General features: G+C 43.7%; 1 protein-coding gene across 11 annotated transcripts in view; it reads left to right on the top strand.

Annotated features, from left to right (window-relative positions):
* The window catches only part of RASAL2 (RAS protein activator like 2), a 203,521-nt gene that overhangs the window by 168,929 nt on the left and 10,176 nt on the right, over nt 1–24,416 (top strand). For 4 of the 11 annotated variants that reach the window (XM_075038584.1, XM_075038589.1, XM_075038588.1 and 1 more), the window contains 7 exons: nt 738–974; nt 1,679–1,880; nt 4,601–4,800; nt 5,781–6,642; nt 11,004–11,138; nt 12,506–12,708; nt 13,211–13,298. In XM_075038584.1, the coding sequence (XP_074894685.1) occupies nt 738–974; nt 1,679–1,880; nt 4,601–4,800; nt 5,781–6,642; nt 11,004–11,138; nt 12,506–12,708; nt 13,211–13,298 (1,927 nt within the window). Of the gene's footprint in view, nt 1–737; nt 975–1,678; nt 1,881–4,600; nt 4,801–5,780; nt 6,643–11,003; nt 11,139–12,505; nt 12,709–13,210; nt 13,299–16,015; nt 16,047–18,069; nt 23,366–24,416 lie in introns of those variants that run through there. The other 7 variants (XM_075038586.1, XM_075038583.1, XM_075038585.1 and 4 more) reach the window with 5 other exon arrangements.

Raw genomic sequence — 24,416 nt, 5'->3', positions numbered from 1 at the left:
CCTACGTGTGACACCATATTGCAGGTGGAACTTGTGCCCAAATTGAGGGGTTCCAGTCCCACACACCATACCTGACAGGAAATTCTGCTGAAATACGCTGCCAAGGGAACACATACTGAGCTGTGGCTGAATAAAGTGAGAAGATAACAGCTTAGCTTGAACTTGGAATAAAAAGCTGAAAGTTTTGCTGTCTATAGAAGACTTTCAGACCCTTCAGATTGTAGAATTGAACAGGGGATCACAGGGAGGAAGCACTGGGAGAGAGGTTTCTATTAATCTCTATTTCTGAGTAGTAGTAGTGAAAGAAGGGCCTTCTGCTTCAGAACAAAGCACATGTGAAATATTGAGAGAGCTTAACAAGCAAAATAAAGATTTCAGTTATGGAGATGAGTTCAGTTTGGTTCAGTTTGGTTTTAGTATTCTAACATCCTGTTTGCTCCAGGATAGCGATGGATAAGTAGTTCTTAGCTTGTAAATCAGTGTGTCTGAAAATGGCTTCACTTAACATATATGAACAAGGGATGCTTTAAAGACTACTTAAGTATCACCAGATTAAATGGGGGTCTAAGAATAGATGTCTAATGACATTTCCTAGCCTAGAGAGAGAAAACTGGGGGCGGGGGGGAAGCGCCGATGATGTTTTCTCACAGATAATTATTTCAGGTGATCAGTCACCAGTTCAACTTGTTGCATCTCATCGCCCATGTGATTTTATTTCCTGGTTTCTTGTTTTTCAGCGTGTTCCCTCGTGAGCTGAAGGAGGTATTTGCATCTTGGAAGCAGCAGTGCCTGAGCAGGGGCAAGCAGGACATCAGTGAACGCCTGATCAGTGCCTCCCTCTTCCTCCGCTTCCTGTGCCCTGCTATCATGTCCCCCAGTCTCTTTAGCCTCATGCAGGAGTATCCTGATGACCGGACATCTCGCACACTCACACTTATTGCTAAAGTCATTCAGAATCTCGCCAATTTTGCTAAGTAGGTGGTGACAATAAAACTGAAAAAATCTGTGCCTGTAGGGGTGCAAGTCACTGCACGTTACTATGGAGCAAGGAGAGGCCCGCTTGATAGTCATGTTTGCAGGCAGCTGATTCTCTGTTAAATTGAAGTCAGCTTTAGAAAAGGAGGAAACTTCTCACTTATATGTGAACGCTGTTCCCCTTGAGACACCTCAGTGTTGAGCTAGATAAATTCTCCTTTTCACATGCAGATTTGGGCTGTGTTGAATTCAGTAGAGGGGACACAGTATAAAACTAAGAAGAGCCATGCATTAGCATGTCAGTGTGTATGCTATTTCAGAAGAAAAAAAGCCTGTTCCCACCAAGGATCATGATTTTCCTCCTTTCTTCCTCCTAAATTCCCATCTGAATAATACAAAGGGCATGGCATGTCTCTTACAGGGGAGGGGATGCAGAGAAGGGGAGAAGAGAAAGGGTGTCTGTGGGAGGGAGGGGGGAGAGATGTGTTGAGCCCTTGATTATAATAGGAACGGTGAATTACTAATATTTAATTAAGTCCAAGAAAGCAGTGAATCTCTTAAATTGTCCTTTTTTAATCCCAGACCACATATTCAGGAAGGCAGGTCCGAAGTTAAGCATTTAAGTACTTGACCATAAGCACTTGTACTCTGTATTTTTTGTGGAGATTATTGACTGGGTTTCCCCTCCTCCCCTTTCTTGCAGGTTTGGTAATAAGGAAGAGTATATGGCCTTCATGAATGACTTTTTGGAACATGAGTGGGGAGGAATGAAGCGTTTTCTCATGGAGATCTCTAATCCAGATACCATCTCAAACATGCCTGGATTTGAGGGCTACATCGACCTGGGCAGAGAGCTCTCAGTTTTGCATTCCCTCTTATGGGAGGTTGTGTCCCAACTTGATAAGGTAAAGCAGGCTGGAGGCCCGGGAGGGTGAATGCGGTGATTGTATCGTAGCAACAGTAAACACTAGGAAACATCAAGGGAGCAGCTGAAGCCTGCTTTGGGGAGAACTTATTCAAGAGCTTTCGAGAGGAATGTTTGATATTGGTATTTCACAACTGTTCTTTCCGTGGTTTCAGATTAAGGCCTGAAGCGGGGCATGTGAAGTGGTTGGGCTTCAGCAGTAGTGCAAACACTTTGCAGAGCCTTAAGTAAGGCCGGGTGTTCAATGGTGGAGAGGATAGCGCTTAAAATTATACCTGGAATTCCCTGAGCAGACGGTCCTTTCTCATAAGCGAGCTGGAAAAAAGGGAGGGTGTTTGGGCAGAAAATGAAAATGTTGCAGTGCCCTTTTTGATGCTAATGGAGGCGATTTGCTGCACACCAGGCCCTACCCTGCCCAGCTCTGATGGAGTAATGTGTTGGCCAGGCAGAACTATTCTCATTAAAGACCTCATCCAAAGCCCACTGAGATGCTCTCATTTCTGTAGTCTTTGGATTAGTTTTTAGTGTACGAGAGGATGCCATGTAAAAACCTGGATCCACTCTTCAGTTTTATCCTGTAACAAAAGCAAGAAGCTTTCTGCCGTGTATTGTGCTGGGATCATATGCGTTGTCCATATTCTGTTTTGCTGATCACAGTAGACATCACCAACAATAAGCATTGCTTCCATTTAGCTATAGAAGGAGAAAAGGCAGTAGTTTGCTTTTCCTTAGCTATGTGGCTTTGCAGGATCCAAAATCATTAAAACCTTGATAGCAAAGGTAGTTGATAAGACCCAGAAAAGCTGAGCTGTGAGTCTTTTTTTTTTTTTTCTTTTGCAAGTCGTTGGAACTGTTCCATATTTCAACTTTTAGAGGTGCATTATTTTGTCCATATTCCATTTGTATTATTCTTTCTTTTGAAACTGGAGAGGTGAGGTGAATTGCAATGCACTTTTAATATTTTTATTGCATTAAGGTTTGCCAAAATAGTTATTTGTTGGGTATCTATTTTCTCACAGTACATTATTTAAAACAGAAAACAAAAATACTGAGCTTGTTGCGTCAGAGTAAATTGAAATGTCCTTGACTCAAAAAGGCAATATATATTAATCTTAGTTAATCTCAGTTTGATAATAATTTATGATCTTGTTTTTCTGTTTTCCTCATACAAGCACACAGTGTACATTCAAAATGTCACAGGCATCAAAGTCAGCTATAAAGACAGTTCAGCAGCCTCAGGAAAACAGGCAAAGTGAGCAGTCTAAAGACCAGATCCTCCAATTCTACACATTGGGGTAAACCCACCAGTGCAGGGAACACTGCCATCTCCCTCCAAGCTGGTCAGGCATCAGATCAAGAGAAGCCCAGCTCCAGTCATTAGAACTGCAAATGGATCTTTGGACTTGGTGTTAGTTACTGTGAGCTGCTCTCTGAATGCAGTGGTCATAAATGTCTTGGGCAGCGAGGAAAGGGAGGAGCCAGACCTGGATAAACCGTCAAAGCAGATCTGCTTTGCCCTTTCTGTAGGTTAGACTCACAGATCTATCCTAACAGGCCCTTGGGAGCTGGTATAGTGGTTTGCTAAAAAGAGAATTAAGGGGTAAAGTTACATGCAATACTGCTTTACTGCAGGTAATGACTGGGAAATGATGAGAGAATTCACCTCAGAGATTTTAATAGACACAGAAGAAGTGCTACATGAAAGCGTCTGTAAAGAGACCTTTCTCTGGAGCCAAACTGATTGAATACCAGCTTACAGGAAAAATAAGGATATCTTTGAAAAAAGCATTGTCTTTGCAGCGGAGTTTTACTTTCTTATAAACCTCCAGCACTTTCACCTTCTTCCTGCAGTCCCAAGAGCTCGAAGATGCCCTGTAGATGATATAACCAGCGGTGACCCAAAGGGGGGGAGAAATACAAAGAGCCTGAATGAGCAGCCTTCCTTGCTGGAAGTTCAGCTGCTCTTATCTAGGCCTGGCGAACACTAAGCTAACATGCAATTGAACAAGAAGCTACACATTTAATCCTGATGTGATAATGTTGGGATGAGGATCATTGATGTTTTCATGCAGTTATTTTTCACTTTTAGGTAGGGAAGAATGCCTTAATTTTTGATAACAGGGTGCTACAGAAGATGGCATCAGTGTAGGATGCCAAAAGCAAAAGGCTTATGAAATGAAAACCTTCCCTTTCCCCATCTCCCTCAACCCTTGCAATTCTCTCATGATCCCCCTGAATGCCGCATCCCCTTGTCTGTTGGCATGCATTTCCTTTACCACGTGACACCCTTTGCCTGGAAAGTTCCCCCACTAGCTGAATCTGTAGTCTTTGAATGCCCTTTAATGAGTAGATAACCGTAGTTTTCACTTTGACTTCACCCACCTTGGACTTAGTTTGCTTTGCATGATAGTTTTGCATTGGAATGGCAATAGTTTTGTTTTATTGAGCATGATTTTTATTTTTGGGGGTCAATCCTAATTTCTTTTCTATTTCCTTTTCTTTCCTCAATGTCTGCTGCACCCCGTTTCGTCTCCTCCATCCATCTCGTCGCCGTGGTTACGCTGCTCCGTAACACTGCATTACGGTCCTGGCACACCCGCACACAAACACCCACCCTCCTTCCTTCCACCTCCACCCCTCCGCCTCTGTGCATCGTTATCAAAAAACTGGCGGATGTCGCGGTGCTTGTTGTCCAATTAGGGTGAAAATTCCTTCCTACAGGCGACCGTGGCAAAACTGGGACCTCTTCCTCGTATTCTTGCCGATATCACCAAATCAATGACCAACCCTACGCCCATACAGCAGCAGCTGAGGCGTTTCACTGAGCACAGCTCTAGTCCAAACGTCAGTGGCAGTCTCTCCTCAGGGCTTCAGAAGATATTTGAGGACCCCACTGATGGGTATGTAACAGCCAGAGCTCAAGGGAAGATGTGGGATAAGGGGGGTTGTTAAGTCTGTTAAGAGTTGAGTGCTTCATCACCTGAACTGTCTGCCCACATCAGCTGCAGGAGCGGGGAGCTTGGGCCTTTGTATGGGGAATACACAGTCCTAGTAAGAGGTGCACGAGGTGCACAAGGTGGCACTGGTGACCTGAAGCTTTTGACTTACCCAGGACTCAAAAGTGTCCCTGGGAGTCACTGACTTCAGCTGCTAACAAACAGTTTTGCAATTTACTGCCAGTCTGAGTGTCCAGATGCATAGTCAGCCATAATGTTTCCTTCTGGCGGTCACACCGCTTATTTACTGCTGATGAAAAACTGGGCTGTAGGTGGAACTTGTTACCAGTGAAATAGCAAAAATAGTCCCTCCTCTGTTCAGTGCAGCATTTCTCACACCATAATAGCTGTTAATCAGAAGCAAAAAACTGTGACATGGCAGAACTGCCAAAGAGCTTGGATACTGTGGTCTCAGAGTAGTTTCTGTGCTGTCAGTTATGAGGGCCAGTTTTGTCACGTGGAAGTGTCTGCCATCTGAGCTTACATCTAGATCTACAGGAGCCTTCACACAACTCCTGTTGAATTTTCAGACACCCACAATATGTAATGCTGGTGAAGGGTTAAACGGGAACTGAACTGCTCTGAAGTCTTGCTGGAGACAGAATTGTCTTAAGCAGGGAGGATTTGGTGGGAATGGTTTCCATTTCACCTGTGAAAAAAATAAAGATGAAGCACTTCTTGAATCAAATGTAATTCTCAAAGATAAGTGGTAATTAAGGAAGAGTGTGTTCTGACTTGAACACAAAGAGCTCATAAAAGGAAATCTGGTTCCTTGAAGCTTTCAGTTGGGTGGGAGGTTAAATGAGGTAGAAAGACTTCTCGGGGACAGACCTCTCGGGGTCTCGGCTGCTTAAAAATTAACCAAATTCCTCTCCACTCCACAGTGACTTGCATAAGCTGAAGTCTCCAACACAGGAAAATGTAGATGGATATTTTAGGGGCAAGACCTTACTGTTGGTTCAGCAGGCATCCACCCAGAGCATGACTTACTCAGATAAGGATGAAAGGGAAAGCATCTTGCCCAATGGACGTAGCATCTCTCTCATGGACCTCCAAGATCCTCACACGGCTCACAGTGACCATGCTTCTATTATGCACGATGTGCCTTTGCGCTTGGCCGGCAGCCAGCTCTCGATCACACAGGTAGCAAACATCAAACAGCTGTGGGAAACTCAGAGCACACCCCAGAGTGCTCCCCAGGTGAGAAGGCCTCTGCACCCAGCTTTGAACCAACAGGGCAGCCTCCAGCCTCTGTCGTTCCAGAACCCAGTTTACCATCTCAACAACCCAACCCCACCGATGCCGAAGGCTTCCGTGGACTCCAGCCTGGAGAACCTGAGCACTGCCAGCTCCCGGAGCCGAAGCAACAGTGAAGACTTCAAACTTAGTGGACCCAGCAACAGCAGCATGGAGGACTTCACCAAGCGCAGCACGCAGAGCGAGGACTTCTCCCGGCGCCACATGGCCCCAGACAAGCACGTCCCCATCGCGCTGCCCCGCCAGAACAGCAGCAGCCAAGCACAGATCCGCAAAATGGACCAAGCCGGGCTGGGCGCCAGGGCCAAAGCTCCGCAGTCCTTGCCGCACAGCGCATCCCTGCGGAGCACGGGCAGCATGTCTGGAGTGTCAGGAGCCATGGTGACTGAACCCATTCAGAATGGGAGCCGGTCCCGGCAGCAGTCCTCGTCCTCTAGAGAGAGCCCTGTCCCAAAGGTGAGGGCAATTCAGAGACAACAAACACAGCAGGTAAGGAAAGCCTTTTTCCAGGCGCTTTCTGCTTTGGTGTTTGGCTGATGGCTGCATTGACCTTCAAAGCTTTTTGGCCTTTGAGTTGAATTGAGTTGAAACAAGAGTACTGGCACTTAAGCAAGTGGCCAGTAGCAAGTGTAAAGAATAGTCATGCTTGTTACCCTTACAAGCTTGGCAAGCCTAGTTTACCTGTTACTTTTGGATGCTTTGGTACTAAATTTAAAAAAAAAAAGTTTTCTATTTACTAAGGTAGCAGCAAGCCTGCTGAAAGAAACAAAACTTGAAAATTTCCCTGAATAAAAAATATAGAAGAAGCTTTGTTCCAAATTGTAGTTAAGATCGCCACGTGAGACGGCATTTCCCCTGTGGTGCTAATTTAAAAGCATAGCTACCTAAAAACAGAGAAATAAACAAAGGTAAAATGTCATGGAATAAGCTGCTGCCAAAATAATAAATAAGTACAGTTTTCTTAAGTGTGGAGAAATCTGTATTTCACCATGATGCAACAGTCTATTGCTGGTCCCCAAATAAATACTATTAATCATCCCAAACTATGAATAATGCAAACACTTTCTGGACAGGAGTGCTTATATGTACCAATTCCTAATGCACTTTATCAGTTGTTCATAGGCAACTGTAAATCAAGATATTCCTGTCAAAAAGCCAAAGTTCCATTACTTTAAAAAAAAAAAAGGAAGAAAAAAAATACTGTTGTTATTTGCTGTATATGAAAATCTTTTCCTAAATTAGTTTGATGCTAAAGAGTAAATGAGTATATGAAAGTTTGGCACTACAGCAAAGGTAGAAAATGTGTCAATCTGCAGGTCAGAGAGAAGGTGGTTGTTTTTAGAAATGTCACACTAGTGCATACAAACTTATCAGCTGGGCAAGGTGAGGCTCTTGAAGGCAACACCTGCGCTATTCCTTGAGGTTAAGTGTTTTCTTCTGTGGTCACTGTGAGGGTAAACATGGTCATGTTTGATTTACTTTACCTAGTACAGAAGGAAATTTTTTAAGCTCCTTCTTTCCACAAGACCTTCTAGGAAAGATGCTACTCTGTTCACAGGCAGGAGTGAAGACTTTTCACTCCAGAAAGTTGCAGCCCCTGAGGTTGATGCTGCTGGTGAAGCTACATCCACAGGGAGCAGGTTATGATGCTCCTTGCTGATGTAGCCCTGTTGGCAAAAGTGCTGGTGAAGACATGGCTGTGCAGGGAGAAGGCTTTTGTCTTGTAAGGTAAAGCTGGCAGAAGAACTTAGTTGCCAGCGTGAGCTCCTCCTCTGCCAAGGGTTTCACTGGTATCCCTGTTGGTATAGCTTTCTTGGCAAACTCCTGAATGTTAGTTGAAAGGAGGAGGATCTGGGTGATGCCTGGGAACCCAGGAGCAATCGGGCTTCAAAACTATTTTGATACCTCAAGTTCATTAAAGTACAAGGAGATGAGAAGCACTGAATCACAAAGCAAAGCTTAATATGCCAAGTTAGTAATACCAAAAAAGTAATTGCATATTATTTGAAGTGCATGTATTTGTGTCCTCCTTTGGAGCGTGTGTTTTACATTTGGGCATAAAGGGGTTGATAGGTAAAGTAAATTGAATACAACTAAGCCTAGTGTGGAGGTGTAGGAAATTTTTAGGCCAGTAACAAGGATAAATTTGAAGGAAAAACTCCCTTTGCAGTTCTCAGGCATCCAGTGTGAACCTGTATTGTATGATCTGCTGAGTTTTATTGTATGGTTCTGTGCAGTGTCCTAGCCAAAATCCCCGGGGAGCTGGTACCTTTCCTCAGGGCTTGTTATGAGAAGTGCCTACACAAATACGCAGAGAGGGCTTTACTTTGAAGGTGTTAGGATAAGGAAGAGAAAGTACAGGTGGTGTGTCTCCAGTCTTTGTGTGTACACCTTACATGGGTGGCTTCTGCCCTGTGTGTGTTTACGAGAAGCGTTCAGTTGGCTGTTTGCAAACTCCTGGCACTGCTTATCTTAAATTGCTGATTACCCGACTGCCCCCAAGTACATCAGTTACCTGTGCTTGTTTAGCATCAAAGTGACTGTCTCAGACTTCCCTCTCTTCTCCAGTTACTTTTTACATTCAGCTTCACAGATGCCAACAACTATGACTGGCTTCAGGGCAGTCTCCTTCCCCCCTCTTGTAGGCGATGTGAGTCTTTACTTTCCATACTAATTGTTTCCACTGGATTCATTAGAGTGCTTGCTCCTATTTTATTCATAGAAATCAATTTGTTCTTTCCTTCCCCACACCCTTGAGAAATGTCTTGAAGTGTGCCAGATCGAGTGGCCAAAATTTTTTTGAGGCAAATTCCACTGTGTCCTTTTAATTGCAAATCGTGTTGTGGAATTCTGTTCTTATTTAAAAAGGAAAAAGAGAAAAGAGAAGTTGGGCATGTTCTTTCTGGGCATGTTCTTTCTAGGCATGCTTTGTGGGCGTTATAATTATTAGACTCTGTTCTCTACAAGTACCATTTGTTTCTGAATATAGAGCTAGGCCCTTTGTTTACTGGAAGAGGTCACTTTTTGCCTTCCATTTGCATTTAGTAGGTAGGTGGGAACAGAAATGTCAGTGTGTTCCTCTGGAAGAGAGGCAGAGAGGGGAATTAATACATGTTCCTAGCAGGCTTTTTCTTTTTTCCCCTTTATTAGAGTATAACTCATAACCCATTAGCATGTGAAGTGCTTGCCATCCACTTGGTCTTTGTAGGCTTTCTGAGTTTGGCTGCTGAAAATACTCTTCCTACAGCTTGCAAGGTTGTTTGGCAATGATTGCTGCTGATCAGCAGTCTGTTACAAGGCTGGTGATGTCGTTTATAGTCACTCTTCTGCTATCTTAGTCCTCCATAACTGCAATGAACGGTGACAGTGTTCATCCATAGCTATTCCTAATTCCTCCAGCAATTCCTAGAGCCAAAGTATTTACCTCTGAGACGAGGCTGTTGGTGGCAGAGCCACACACAGTTCATAGCCTCCCTCACTGTGGCTGCCTGACAGCAAATACCATCAAAAAAAATCTAAGGAGCTTTGCCAAGCTTTCACACTGCACTTGAAAGAGGCTATTAGCCTTTCTGCTGTGAAGACTTCTTTCTAGCGAAAAGGCCTCTGCCTAAATCCTGAGATTTTTGCCTAATTCCTACTCCTTTCCTTTGCCTTTATACCCATCCTTGCTGAGGCTTCTTCCAGTGCTGGAGTCTTCATCGCTGTTCAGGACAGCTGAGCTGTTGCAGGCAGATCGTCTGGCCGGAGCTGGCATAGGACATATGCAGCACTTGCCAGCCTTGTCCTCGTGAACAAGTGAAACAGAAATGGAGGTTGACATGATCCGTTGCCTGCCTCTTGTAGAGAAGCTGTTACTCCCCCATCAAGAGCTCCTGAGAAACTGAGACTTCAAAATTCCCCTGCCAGGGAGCACATTTCACTTTGGTACGATGCTGAAACAAGGCAGTGTGATGAAAAGCTGCTTGAGTGCAAAAAAAAAGCTACAGTTGGGGGGGGCGGTACGAGGGGGGAGTTGATCTTTCGCATTTCTCAAAAAGTTAAGACAGTGTTGCTCTTTCAGGGGTAATTATGCTAATTCCAGTGCTTATAAACTTGTCTTTGTCCATGAAAATTGCTTGGAATTTGTAGCAAGCCATATTTTCCCCAGCCAGGCGGAGAGTTTCTTGTTTCTTCTCTTGGCTTCCTTTTCAGATTCCCTTAGAGAGGATAGCCTCTGATGATGTTTTACAGTTCTCCTAGTAAGCACTGCTGGCCCTGACCTCCTTTCACAGCCTTGTCTGGGTGTATATGCTACAATAGACCTTCTAAATCTGATAGTGATGTTACACTTCTTTGCCACTTTTAAGCACTGCTGTACTGTCTCGTATCCAGCCATGCGGCCCCATCCTCCATTGCAAAGTCTGTCTGCAGCCTTGCTGAGAAAGCTGTGCTCCCAAGTTAAGCTCCTCAGTACTCCAAAGAAACCAATCTGTCTTACCTGAACAGGCTGCAAGCAAAGCTTTGTTGCTGTGTTTTCTTTGTGAGAGAAATCACAGGTTGAGAAGGCCTTACTGAAAATCTGGCAAAGGGGAAAAGTGGATGTGAACAGGATTTGGAAACAAGAACTTTTCCAGAGAGAAGCTTGCTTAGAGAGGAAGAAAAATTTCTCAAGTACATTGGTTTTAGAGGGACTCAAATAAGTGCTGTGGATCCAAAGTCAAGGGAGGGTAAAGTATCTCTGCAAGAGAGGTTTTGGGGATCCTTTGAGACTGACAGATTCACGGTCATTTTTCTCCTCCAAATAAACTGGATTTTAGAGCTGATTTGTATGTAGTTTCTCTGAAAAATGCTTACAGGTATCTCTGCTCCAGGTTCAGTCGCCTGTGGACTCTGCCACAATGTCACCAGTGGAAAGGACAGCTGCGTGGGTTCTTAATAATGGACAGTATGAAGAAGTAGAGGAGGATGCAGAGCAGAATCCAGATGAAGTCAAGCATGCTGAGAAGGTAGATTTTGTTCCGTATGCAGCCGACTTGAGGGCTGCCAGTGAGTCCTGTCCACCCTACAGCTGAGTTCAGAGCAGCTTTCAGGCACTGCTGTGACAGAGTCATGCTTTCAAACTCAGGTTGTATTGGCATAACTTCCTGCTGTACATGCTGTCACACATATCTGTAGTACAGTATCCCATACCACAGATTAACCCACGTACAGGCTGTAGCATGTCAAATGGGTGCAAACTGACATAGCTGAGGGTTTGTACATTACAGGCTGGTATTTGGCACTTATGTGCATCATGAGTCACACTACCTAAGTGTATTAGATCCTGCTCAAGTCATTATTTTTTATGACAACACTATAGCTCAACATACTGCCATTTTTCTATGCTTGCAAAATTTTTAGTGATCATTAAACTCCATTAAAAAAAAAATCACTATCGTTAACCCAACTGAGTATAGCTTAGGATATGCTAAGTGATTGTACAAGGCTCTGTAAACGCAATTCAGTCTTCATCAATAGTTGCATTCAAATTTTGTCTTGGGCTTCACCTGAGGCAAGTGCCTGTCATCTAGGTAGTAAAGTGTTTCTGGGCTACACAGAAATGTCCATGATCTTTTTTTAAAGCGTATTTATTTTCAGGAGTAGATACCATTTTTCCAAATGCAGTTACATCTATATGCTGCTATGGCGATGAAGCTTAGTAAGAGGTTTCGTATTTTGAGAAGGCAGGGAGTGAGGAGGAGAACATTTGGTCGACAAGAAGCAGGAACATAGGATTATTAAGAAAGGTGAATGAACCCAAACCAAAGTGGAATATGTTGAGATTCATTGCACTACTGCAGAAGTGATTGTCCGCAGAGACAGTAAGTAGAAGAACAAAACCTCAGCCAAGTAAACTTACAGGCTTTATTTTGTAGTGAATGATTTGCTGTCTTCACATATGTTTTCATGCCTTGATTAGGTCCTGAAGAATGAGGTTTTTGGGTCCCATACTGGTCAGTTTTGTAAGTTTGGTCACCCCAGGACATTTTTACAGTTGAGCACTATTAGCAGCTTCAGTCTGGGAAGTGCTTGAGTCTGGGGTAACTGGGGATGTTTGCCAGTCAGGGCTGAGGAGCCATATCAGAGCCCTCTGCTTAAATCATGCTACAGAATGACATCCTACACTGTGGGAGTAGCTTAACGCTCAGTGGGAGCCTATGTGCTCCTTGTCTGTGGTTGCTCACAGTTGTTTGTTATTTGCTTTAGTTCTATCAATGTATTTTTCATGAAGAAAACAATGTCCTTCTCTGAACAGCAGCAGCAGATTATAATGATCTGATCTCTTCCTTTTTCCTTTGCATCTGATTCTTTCCTTCTTTCCTTCCACCTGCAGTATGAACAAGAGATAGCAAAGCTGAAGGAGCGCCTGAAGGTGTCAAGTCGCCGGCTGGAGGAGTATGAGCGGCGGCTCCTGGTGCAAGAGCAGCAAATGCAGAAGCTGCTGATGGAGTACAAGTCTAGGCTGGAAGACAGTGAGGAGAGACTACGCAGGCAACAGGAGGAGAAGGACAGCCAGATGAAAAGTATCATCAGCAGGTGAGGCTTTAGAAGGTTTAGGACTGTGTAGGACAAGCAGCTCCCCTGTGTCATGTGTTCTCTTTGACACTAAAGAAGGTAGTTGCATGGGCTTCTTGACATCTCTGGACTGATACCATCCTGCCTTAGAGATGAAGAAATGGGGATGCAGGTGTGGAAACTTGCCTCAGATTGCCAGGAAGTGGCAGTGAAGGAGAAGATTTAGGAATTTTTAACCCCGGTCTCTGTTGTACTTATAACAGGTCTTTTTGCTTTGTTTGGAATCTGTACTCAAGGTGGGAGTTTTTCAGAGCAGTTGCGTTTTTGGCAATGTCCATTTTGAGAATAACAAGGTTAGGCAATTGGGAGTGTCAGATGGATAGATAAGCTTTTCTGAGCACAGCAGAATTCTTCTCTTGCAGAGCCAGGACAATCAGAGAAGTCAAACCAACAGGCCAGAGTACCTGAAACCCTCTGGAATAGTATTAAAAGGTCCTAATTTATACCTCTTTTTGCTAACCAGACTCATGGCAGTGGAAGAGGAGCTGAAGAAGGATCATGCAGAGATGCAAGCTGTCATCGATGCAAAGCAGAAAATTATTGATGCACAGGTAAGGAGCTCAGGATCTCCAAGAATCAAGTGTTCTGTGCATAGAACCCATTATTCTCCCCTGTCCTCCTGCCCCAGTATTGTTATCTAGCTCCCAAGCCAGTATTGGCCCATGGTATTGCACATGTGACTCACTGCCTTCTAGGAGAGAATTGGGTTTTTTAATTAATAGAGGCTGTACTGTCTGACAGTAGGCTTTGAGACAGCCTGACAACAAATCACAGGACTGACCACTTCTCCAAAACCTTTTCTACTTTGTGAGATCCCAAGCGGGTAAAGGAATAGCAGTGCATTGTGTAGACATTGTTCCAAGTGGGCCTGGGAACTCTGGAAAAGCTGTGCCTCATACCAGCATAGTTTAATTGCCATGTGCATGCATCTCAGCTATGCAAGCTAAAAGCATGGCTTTGAACATTCAAGTCAAGAAAAGAGAATGCTTGCAATGGAGCATTGCCCTGTATAATGTCATATGTGGCATTTCACCCCATCTGACTGTCCACGTCAGTCCTGGAGAAATGCCCACTTTGCCACAAACCTGCAGTGCTTGCCTCGGTCAACAGAAGTTAGCTGTGGAAAGTGGGACCCAGCAGGCAATGCATGTGGGTGTGTTGTGTGGGATCATTTCAGCTTTTCTTCTGTGTCTGTGCTGATCCCAGATAGCAAAGCTTGTACAACAGAGCCTGAGACTGGTTTGATATCTGCCTGCCATGTTATGTTTGTGATATTTGCATTTGGAGGACATCTTTCCTGCTTCTGGGCTTTTCAGTAGTTCCAAATGTAAACTTTCCTTAACAGATAAGAAGATGACCTGTTTCAGGAATAACCCAAGTTATTTCAGAAAGTTGTTTCCCTACACAAAGAGTGGCGAGGGGTGTAGCCTCAGTTGAACATTGTTAAAGATGGTACTGGTTTATTAGAATATTGGCATAAGTGAGCACAAAAGGGCATACCATGGCCATTTTTTTTCCTGTTGAATGGCCAGCAATAGTAGAAGTGTTTGAACTCACATGGAACTGTAGGAAAAATATAAAGTAGAAAAAAGCTGTGGTTTTAAAAGCCTGGTAACACTAGGAGCGTATTTATAGCAGATTTCTTTTTGATAATTTGAAAAGTTCTGTTTTTCCTGCTGCCTCTGCCGGTTTTCCCACAGTTCTTCAGAAAGACTGTTCGTGAAAGCTGGATTTTTGGGTCTGTGCCATCTAATCTGAATAAATCACTCACGTACAATAACATGGCACTTCTGTTACCTAGCCTTGCAGAATAAAAAGAAAATCCTACTGGAATTACAGCATATATAGGTCCTAGCTATTGTGCAAGATGCTCTTCATGGAGTCACCCTTTCTAGATGCAGCTCAAGATTAAATCCCTTCTGTGAGGGCTTGCACTCAAAATGTGAAGTGGGAGAGTGCAGTGCTGGAAAATGAACAGGAATGTAGTCAGTCTATTTTTTTATTTTCTCGGTGGTGAGGAAACCGTACAGCAGCCTCCAATCTGATTAAGGAGTATGGCAAGTGGAAGCTGGGCTAGAAGTTGAACAGGCTGGGCCATTTTTTTGGAGATAGACACAGTCAGGGCATCTTGCAGTTACACTCTGACAGAACGGCAGCCCATCCAAACAGTAGCCTGGTTTTTGAAGGAGGTGATGCCTTTTTCAACTGCCTCGAGAAGGTGAAAGGGGCGCTGAGAAAACTCATAAAAAGTGATTTTTGGAGGGGAGGATTTGAGAGATTGTGACTGAGTAAGAAACTTGCCCTTCCCTTTGTTACCTGTCTGTGCCAGTAGGCTCTCAGCCTTGGTGTGAGGTTATGGAATAGCAGGGTGGAGAGTGGACCAGTCTGATCCCTCACTGTCACCAGTTGGCAGAGGGAACTGCTGCTGACTTGTGAAAGCTTCACACCCTCAGGGCTGGAAGGGTGTGGTCCTTGATCCCACTTGACCAAATGATGCATCATTGATCACCTGCAGTGGAAATTGTTGAAAAAAACAGCAGTAAAACAATAGCATTAATGATTCCTCTTTTAATCTGAGACTTTTTTTCTTCTGAAGTGCTGTTAGCTACTTGGCCAAGCAAGGTCATCAGCAAACCTTAACTGCTTCAGTGTCAACTGCTTCATGGGGTGAGAAGCTTAGTTGTCATTGCCCTTTCATGGGTGCCTGAGCAGAAGAGGAAACTGATGAAAGATTCAGAACAGACACACCAGAGGAGCCAAGTGTTTTCTGAGTTCTGTAGCAATCCCTCCAAGTTGCACTTGGAAGATTTTTCTTAGTTTATGATTGATTTGGCAAAGGGATATAGCGGTGGCTAGAAAAGAAAAGGTCTTTTTTTACGTGAGATTTATGGAGTGGAGTTGGAACCTGGCTTATCACACCTGTTTGAAGAATTAAATGGCCGCTAGGAAACAGCGGTAACCCAGACTTCTTGTGCTTAGTTACATCGGCACAAGACACTTTTCAGGATTTGCTCTTTTTTCTCATGGTCAGGTGCAGCACCCAATACTGCACCAGTGCACAAGGACAGCCTTGTTCTCAGGGTACGTGCTGTTTGCACTGGCTCTGGGCAGCGCCTCATGTGCGCTGTGGTTCCAGAGGCTGTCTCTGGCCCTCCCTGACTCGGCAGGGGCTAGGTCTGGCTAAACTCTCTCCTTGGAGCAGCGGAGCTGCAGAGAGTACTAGCCCAGTTGCTATTGCAAGTGACATCTCCGCTGTGTTAAATTACAGGTCATAAATGGGGATGAGATAATTCAAACAGGCAAGTAAACCCAATCAGTTCTCTAGCTGAGCAGTACCCAGTCCTGGCCCAGTGCACTGACCTCCTACCCATTCCAGCTCCTCCCACTCCCTGTGCCCAATTCATGTGTTTGTTAGATTGTATTTTCCTTTGAGCGAGAAGATGCCTCTACTCACCAAGCTCATGCTTTTAAGATTGATTTTCCAAGTGTAGATTTCCAGCTGTTTCACAAACTGGCATAGTGAGCACTCATCAGTGCCAGAAAACAACCAGCCTTTCATTTTTAACTCTTTGGAAAGCTATATTCTTTGGAAAGAAATTTTAATTTTAAGTTATATATTCCAGGTGAAATTTAGTCCAAGGAGGAGGAGCTTTAACTTGCTGAAGAACACATTTCTGCTAAGGCAGTTGTGTTATACAGGATTTATTTCAGCATGGGAGGAAAGGCTAAGGCCTTTAACTCCTCTATTGTCCGTTCTCCTTACTTACGTTGACTGGACCAGAGCAAGTGTTAGGGCTGGCTATAGCCTGCCTTGCTGTTAGTTGATTTCTCATGCCTCCTCCTCCATTTGCTTTGCTATACAGAGCTTGGTCTCCAGGGCTGTAATAGAAGCAGTACTTAAAATTCTGCTTTGTTTTTTTCTCCCTCACACTTACCCCTGTGGGGAAACCCACTGAGAAAAGCAAACATTACTTGATTACTGATGTACCACACAGCTGATGTTCTGGGATCAAAATCTCAAGGGGCTGTTGTAGCACTTAGGTCTCCTGAGCAGTATGTCTGAACTATCCCTTAATGTTTGTGCCTTCTGTGCATCATTTTTCCTTCCATTTTGTTTCTCAATGGGCTGGACTGGGAAGAGTTCCTGCATGCAGCTTTTTTCATTCAAGTAAATTAGACATTTTTCCTTCTCAAGGAAAAAAAGCCAATCAGCTGGTATCATGGAGAGCATATTTACCTTTTGCCATCTCTGTTGCTGCTTTGTGTGGCTGCATTACTTTTTTTTTCTGAGGGAAGATGAAAACTGTCATTTCTAATTGTGCCACCAACTCTTTGGCTTGACCATCCAGTGCTTTATCCCACTGCAGAGAATCTAGCTATTAGTAGGCTGGGTTTTGTTGATGGGTTTTTTATTTTTTTATAAATTTAGTACACAACCTTTAGCTTTCTGCTAGAAGTGGAGGCTAGCGCTTTATGTGACAGAAGAATCAAAACTGGGATGTGGGAACCCTGGATTCGGCAGAGCCCGGGAGCCCCTCTGAGCTGGAATGGGTCTAGGAGCAGTGTGTTCAGTGTTTGTTCTTTGTGTTCTGTCGATGGCATCTCCCCCTCCACCCACAATGCCCTCTTCCCCTTCACCTCAAATAACCCCTTAGTTTTAGCTTTTGGCTGCTTCTTCTCTATGTTGCTATTGCACCCTCACTCCTGCTGGTGACTGCAGGCTGCCATTACCTGCTTTTTTTCCTTTATTTCAAGCATACCATGAGTTTACTCTGAGCACACTCCATCCAAAATACAGAGATAATGGCCATTAGATACCACTTGCACTTTTCTCTGCCAGTTGAAACCTCCACCACTTTTATTTTCTGCTGCCTGTTTCTGTTTTTCTAACATAATTGAAAAAATAAGAATAATTGGCTATTGTTGTTATTAACACCAACACCCCACCCCACCCCCCCCATGACAAAATACTGCATTTCCATCTGCCTCTGTTGGAGGCTGTCTGGATAAAGCCACCGTGACTGGATCAGTTCACCAATGTAACTTTGACTCACTGTCACCTTCCATCGTGCAAAAAGGCCAGGAGGGCCAGACCAGCCTGTGAAAAGCCTGTGGCAAGCACGGGCCATGTTACCCCAAGAAAACAGAAAGAGGCAGACATCCCATCTTACCAGAGAATGTTAGCTAAACTGCCTCTGCCTAGAAATCATCTGAAGACACTGCCACAGCCCCGCGTCCTGGAAGTTCCCCATAAAGCAGGCTTGTGGGGCAAAGGCATTTCATTTGTGAAGGAGCTCTGACTTTGTGGGGTGTTTGTTGCAGGAGAAGCGGATCGTGTCCCTGGACTCTGCCAACACGCGGCTGATGAGTGCCCTGACACAGGTGAAGGAGCGCTACAGCATGCAAGTCCGCAATGGCATCTCCCCCACCAATCCCACCAAGCTTTCCATCACGGAGAATGGTGAATTCAAAAACAGCAGCTGCTAACTGGGCAGATGCTGCCAGCCATCTCCCCAGAAGGGCAAGAGGGAGCAGACTCAAGAAACCTTCAAAATAGCCCCCCCTTACCCTTACAAGTTTACATGATGCTGCTAATAAAATGGAAAAGAAAGAAGAACTCTGAAAGGTGGGCTTTACTTCCCCACTCAAGGCCAGGAGAACCAGGCTCCCGAGAACAAGTCCTTCCATATCACTGTGTAAATAGAGGGAGCTCTTGGGTCATGTACAGAAAATGCCAATGTAATATACCAAAAGGAAGTGAATACTGTAGATTTTTTTAATTATTGCTATTTTTATTATTATTATTTTTTTTCTCTTGTTGAAAGCACTGCAGTCCTTGGAGGAGGAAGAGGGGAGTGTGAGTGCATGTGTGTTGTGGGTGAGAGAGAGAGATGAGCAGTGGGTTACATTAGACAGCAGCTGTATATATCAGGCTGACTGTTACAAGTACATGAGTGGAGTGAAATAGTAGTGAAATGAATTCTGTAAGAAAACTCATCTGCTGGTTTTATTCCCCTCTTCTCTAGCTGTTCTTTAACTGAATGCAAACTCAATAGCAAACATTTTAGCAAGAAAATCAGCTCTTGCTGGATCCTGTACTTACTTTTGGTAGGACTCTGGCAAAAAATTGTCAGTCTTTTTGAACAAGGTAAAAATTGGAGCAGCAAGCTTGTTTCCTTGCATTTGCACACAGTCAGGCTTCCCATCAAACAGACAGAGGGAATCTGCAGTTTTTCAAGGTAGGATTCTTTCTTTTTTACCCCAGTTCTAATGCAGTTTTATATTTTCTGTTTTGAGAATTTACAGACCTGTAAATACTTTTTTTCAAATTTCTATCCAATCCCCACTTTAGGCACCATGCAGTGGCACCCTGAATTCATTCTCTGCACCCCATCAGGAACAGTCAGGTTAATGCTCTGAGGAAAGGGCTAACCAAAGGGTACCCGTGCCCAGCAAAGTAGATTTCCGTATGCAAAATTTCCTTTTTCCTAGAGGATTTCTACATTTTAACTCTTATTCAATTTCACTATTTCAGCCGCTAGCTTAGCCAGTCTAGTTCCAATGAAAGATGCTTTCTGCACATTTGTGTTAAAAGATCTTCCATTTCCACTAAATTTTTCTTTCTCTGGATGCTTTAAAGGGGTTTTTTTGAAGTTCTGTACACACCAGTTTTTTCCTAAGGAGTTTTGACTAAGCTTTCATCTCCAATAACTTCCAGTTGTGTTTCACAGAAGCATACTTACTGGCTGTATGTGAATGCGTGCATAATTACAAAGTGACCTTCTCGTGGAAGATAATGACATTCACAAACTGTTAAAGATTAACAATAAATGACACAGTATTGTCAATTCTCATTATTTCATAAAATGCCACAATATTTAGTCTGAGAGATTTTTCTCAAGCCCCATATTCTAGAGTCAAGTAATAGTGTGTGAATCTTTGCTTTCACTTTTTGGTATACATTTCCAGCCCCCAAACTCTCAAAGTAAACAAAATTATTGCAACAGCAATTGAAGTTTTGAATTATAGAAATATACTAATAACAGTGAGGGTGATTAACCATTCAAACATGTTATGGAAATTAGAAATTGGAAAAGTTGACTTCAAAATGAGACAAAACCTCGAGAGGGTGCCCCGGTGTGGGGTGTATTTAGCAAACTGTTCAGGCTGCAACAAGTTCATGAGGTGGCTATGGGGGTACCTGGCTGAAACCATATAACCTGTGATATGGAGAAGGTCAGAGCTGATGATCTGATTATCCTTTCTGGCCTTAGTTTCTGAATCTCTAAAATTGTACTACATTAAAAATGTAGGCATTTCTGAGCCAATTTCTTGACCTCCTGAAAGTGACCCATGTTGCCTTGAACATGAAGGATTGGCAATACTGAGGACCCAAATTCAGTGTCTGTTGTCAAGTTTGTTTGCTCTTTGGAAATGAATTAATCTCACCTCTGTGGGCAACTGCAGCTTGTGACAGAGTGCAGTGTATGTTAACTGTTCTGCCTGATTAATGTGTTATGATACTTCAGTTAGACGTCATCACATATGTTGCATTACTAACTATGCACAAATACAGAGACTGCATCTCCTGCACTGTAGGACGTATAAGAACAATGTGTATGAATCTCTCCTAGCAAGGTCTTGGCTGTTAATTTACATTGAGAGAAGACCTGGCTGCAGCGAGTTGGGATTTATATGTAATGCTTAGTTCTTTCAGATCAAGGCTGCTCAAATGTGACTTGGTACTACAGGCCAAGGAGCATCCCTGTCTTGTTCTTGGAGCATCCATAGCGAAGTCAGCGCTGTCTGACACACCCAGGGTTGTGCTCTGCATTTGCTCAGTAGTGATTTCTTTTCGGTACTTTCCAAACCATCTTCCAGCTCTGGGTCATTGCTGACCTCTGATATTTTCTTCCTCAAACTGTGCCTTTAAGTTCCTCCTTCTTTCCTTCTTCCTTCATGCGTCACAGCCGTAGGCAGTCTATCGAGTTTGTATTAATCTGTCTTGTGAGTAGCTCTCTTAGAAGAAACCTTTGCAAACCCCTTTTGGTTGAGTATTTTTGTGTGATCTGCATTTCCCCTTTGCTATGTACTGTAATCACACAGCTGCATCGTGGGAAATGTGTTCCCCAAAGTAGCCTTTTCAGATGGGCATGTGCATTGCTCACATATCACACAGTGCAAATAGTGCGGCTGTTCTGTGACTGAGACGTGAGAGGAAGTGGTTGTAGGAATACATTGACTAGAACAAGGCAGAAGCACGTATGTCATTCTGGTAGCGTTAATCTAGCATTAATTTGGGAAACACATTTCACCGGAGTTCCCCAGCTTTCTGGTAATCTATCAAAAATCACTGGCTGAGCTGTATGGTTTGATGCTGAAGGCGCCGAGGCATCCACTTTGGTTTCTGCAGAGAAATGCAATGGGGGACAACATTTCAGCCCTGATTTTTAGAGGGGAAATAATACCTGCCCCGTGATTGATATGTTTTGGTGACGTCTTCAGTAGGGTATCATTCTAATAACGTACCTTCTCCTTTGTATTTCTTAAGCTTGTTGAATGCTTGTAGAAAAAAGTTGCTATTCTAAGAGTCTGGCCCATCAGTATTGTCCTCACAGCTTATTGCTAGGCTGGTTGTTTCTCTTCGATTTCAGTTTCTAACCTAAAGTGCAAAGTGTACTTCTCTAACTCCCGCTGTAGAGGACAAGCTGCCTTGACCCAAAAGGGGGTGAAGGTTGCAGACTCAAAATGCTGCAAGACTAAAATTGATTAGCTGCAGAACAAAACGTTATGCTCCCGAGTTCTGCAGGCAGCTGTCTCTCCTAGTTTGTTACCAAGCAGCTTTCTAGAGAAATTTTAAGCCGCCTCAAGCCGACAGTATGTGAAAATGCCAGCTTCTATTTTGTCCAGTCTGATAAAATTCAAGTGGCACTAAACCACGTGGCAGCCAAAAGGTCTGTCTATTTTGGAGCAAGAGCTCTAACTGGGCCTGATCACATTTGGTTAAAGACTAGTAGCCAGTGGGTTTCTGCGGCAATGATAGTAGTAGTAAATAATGCAAAGTCTGATGATGAGCTTTATAGACATGAGGTTTTGGTTCATACTTCGAGCAAATGCAGCAGGCTGTGTCTAACGCCATTGCAAGGAACTGCTGCTCTTGTTTGGAAACAGCTGGAGTAGTGCAGGAAAAATTTAATCTCCTATAGAAGAATATTCGTGTATTCCGAAGACTGAAACAGAAAAGTTGCCCCATCCTGGCATCTCAGTCCTTGCTGGCCACATTACTCAATACTGGTCTAGGATGATTCTTCCCAAACCGAAAAGCCACCGGGACTTCCAAGTTCCCAGTAGACGCTGGCAGCCAGCATGGCGGGGCAGGGAAGTGGAACAGCATTTTGTAGCACTGTGGCCTTTTGCCATGTGGCGTCTGCAGGGTGTGTGAATAACAGAGATGACCAGAGTGAGATGGGATAGGCACTAACAGAGAAGAGAGGGAGCACAGCCTAGGAGTGGCATCCTGTAAATGCCACTTGTTCTTTGCAGCAATAGGAATTCAGTCTTTTTTTTAAGGGCAATAGACAGGTTTCACATCCAGGAATTACCAACTGTTATTTCCCTGGTGTATTAGAAATGGGCAGCTATGCATAAAAGCACAGATTCATACAGCTACATGTTTTGCAACATGCCTCTCCAGTGGCATAACTCAGGCAGGGGATCCAGAGGAGCGTGGAAAGGAAAGTGTATATTTGCTAGTTAGAGAATATGAGGTGTATCCAGTAATAAATTCTGTATCCATCTAATAAGTCATGCAAGAAATTGGTTTTATTTTATGTTTTTGCAATTGCTTTGGGTTGGCTTAGGCTTTTTTTCTTTTTTACGTGATATATTAATTTCATGTTTTAATGCTTGCTTAAACCCACCAGCTTTTAACTTCATCTGAAAACCCAATGATTGAAGTCTGTCAGTTTTACAGCGGTGCCCATGGAATGTGTCAGCAATACTTATCTGCTAAGGTTACTGTCTATGTACAAATTCTGTTTGTGTTCTGCAAAAATGTCTGTGTCGTTCCTGGAGAATAATTCCTGCCCAGCTTGAACCATTAAATATATTTCCATCAGCGGTTAGTGTGGTCAGCCACAGGTATCCAGCTGAGTCTGACAGAGCAAAAAGGGTTAAATTTAGGCTGATGCTTTTAGGTATTTCCTTCTCCACAGTAAGTTAACTCCCATGAGAGTGAGCATGTCCTTACAGATCATGCCTGCCAGGAATCCTACCTGTAAAAATAGATTTTCTGTCTCAAGGGCCTTAATAAGAGTGTTACTACACAGAACTGTTTTACAATGATAGCTCTAAATAATTTATTTTTTATTTCAACAAAGTACACCTTAAAAAGTAATAAACTTGTTTTTCAAGCCGTATTTTTATGCTAGTAGCACTGGACTGTTTGGTCTCTGAGATCCATTTCTGCATTTCATTGCCTGGGTTTGTTCTAAAGAAGATTTATTTTTGTTCTGTGAATAATTTTTGAAGGTTCTTGTAATATGTACAGATATAGATACATTTGAGGTCTTTTATTGATATTCCTACAAAGAATACAAATAAACTTTAACTTTAAACAGTTTGGACTCAGTAAACCTATGCTGATTTAAAATTCTGCTCTTTCTGCTCTCAGGTTGTGCTTGTGTTTTGTGTAACTTCGGAGGGCGGAGGAGGGAAACTCAGAGAGCGTAACTTTGTGTTTGGGACAGAGTAGCTCCCGTTTGACACCTGGAGCTACCTGGGTAAACCAAGGGGTTCCGTGGCCGAGCGGAGCAGCAGAATTAATTCCTTTCTCTGGGTGTTCTGCTGGGGTGTGTGTGCAGCACAGGTCCCAGGGCTGCATCCCGGAGCAATGCCTCCCTGTGTGTACTGGTGACCTCTCGTTCTGAAGCCCTGGCATTGCGGAGTGAGAGAGCGACAAGCTGTGGAGACACAGAGAATTGCTCTCTGCTTCTTTTAGGCATGGGATCTGGGGGATAATAATGACATCCGAAGTGGTGAAAAGAGAGTCACCTTGTATTAATTAACGTGTTCATTCCTCTCATGCCAGACCAGTGAATGTGATCAGCCCAGTTTTCTTGTTCAGTCAATTCCTAGTTTACAGGTTCTCATGCGCCAGCCCAAAGCTGCAGTGTTTGAGGCATGGACATACAGAGGAATATTTATTTACAGGTGCTGGATTCCAAGCGATTTATACTTGTTCTTCATATGTGTGTGAAATCTTGTACATAATGAGTGGGAAAACCTTTCATACTCAACTTACTGAGTGTAAAATCTGTACTCAAGGGGATGTTTCGCTACCAGTCTTTGTATTTTCATTTCACATGCTTATTTTTTTCCATAGCTTTGAAGCCTGCAGAAAACACACAGCAAACTCTTAGTTGCTACTGTGTGCCTCCGCCCCGGCCTTCCACTTTGTTCTGTTCAAGTCCCCTGCGTGTTCTGCCTTGTTCTTGCTTAGGCTGTATGTTTTTCATGCCAAGAGTTGTCTTCCTGCGTGTTTGTACAGAACCCGAAACAGCGGGCGCCTGCTGCTTCTGGGCACGAGAGCAGCACAAACGGCGTCTCTGAAGGAGGTGGATCTGTAATTTCCCACACCCGTGTCCTGTCCTGTCCGTTCTCAGCGCTCG

The sequence above is a fragment of the Buteo buteo genome, chromosome 10, assembly GCF_964188355.1.
Source record: "Buteo buteo chromosome 10, bButBut1.hap1.1, whole genome shotgun sequence".
NCBI classification, from domain to species: domain Eukaryota; kingdom Metazoa; phylum Chordata; class Aves; order Accipitriformes; family Accipitridae; genus Buteo; species Buteo buteo.
The sequence above is the reverse complement of the archived record's forward strand: the minus strand, read 5'-3'. Positions and strand labels throughout refer to the sequence as shown.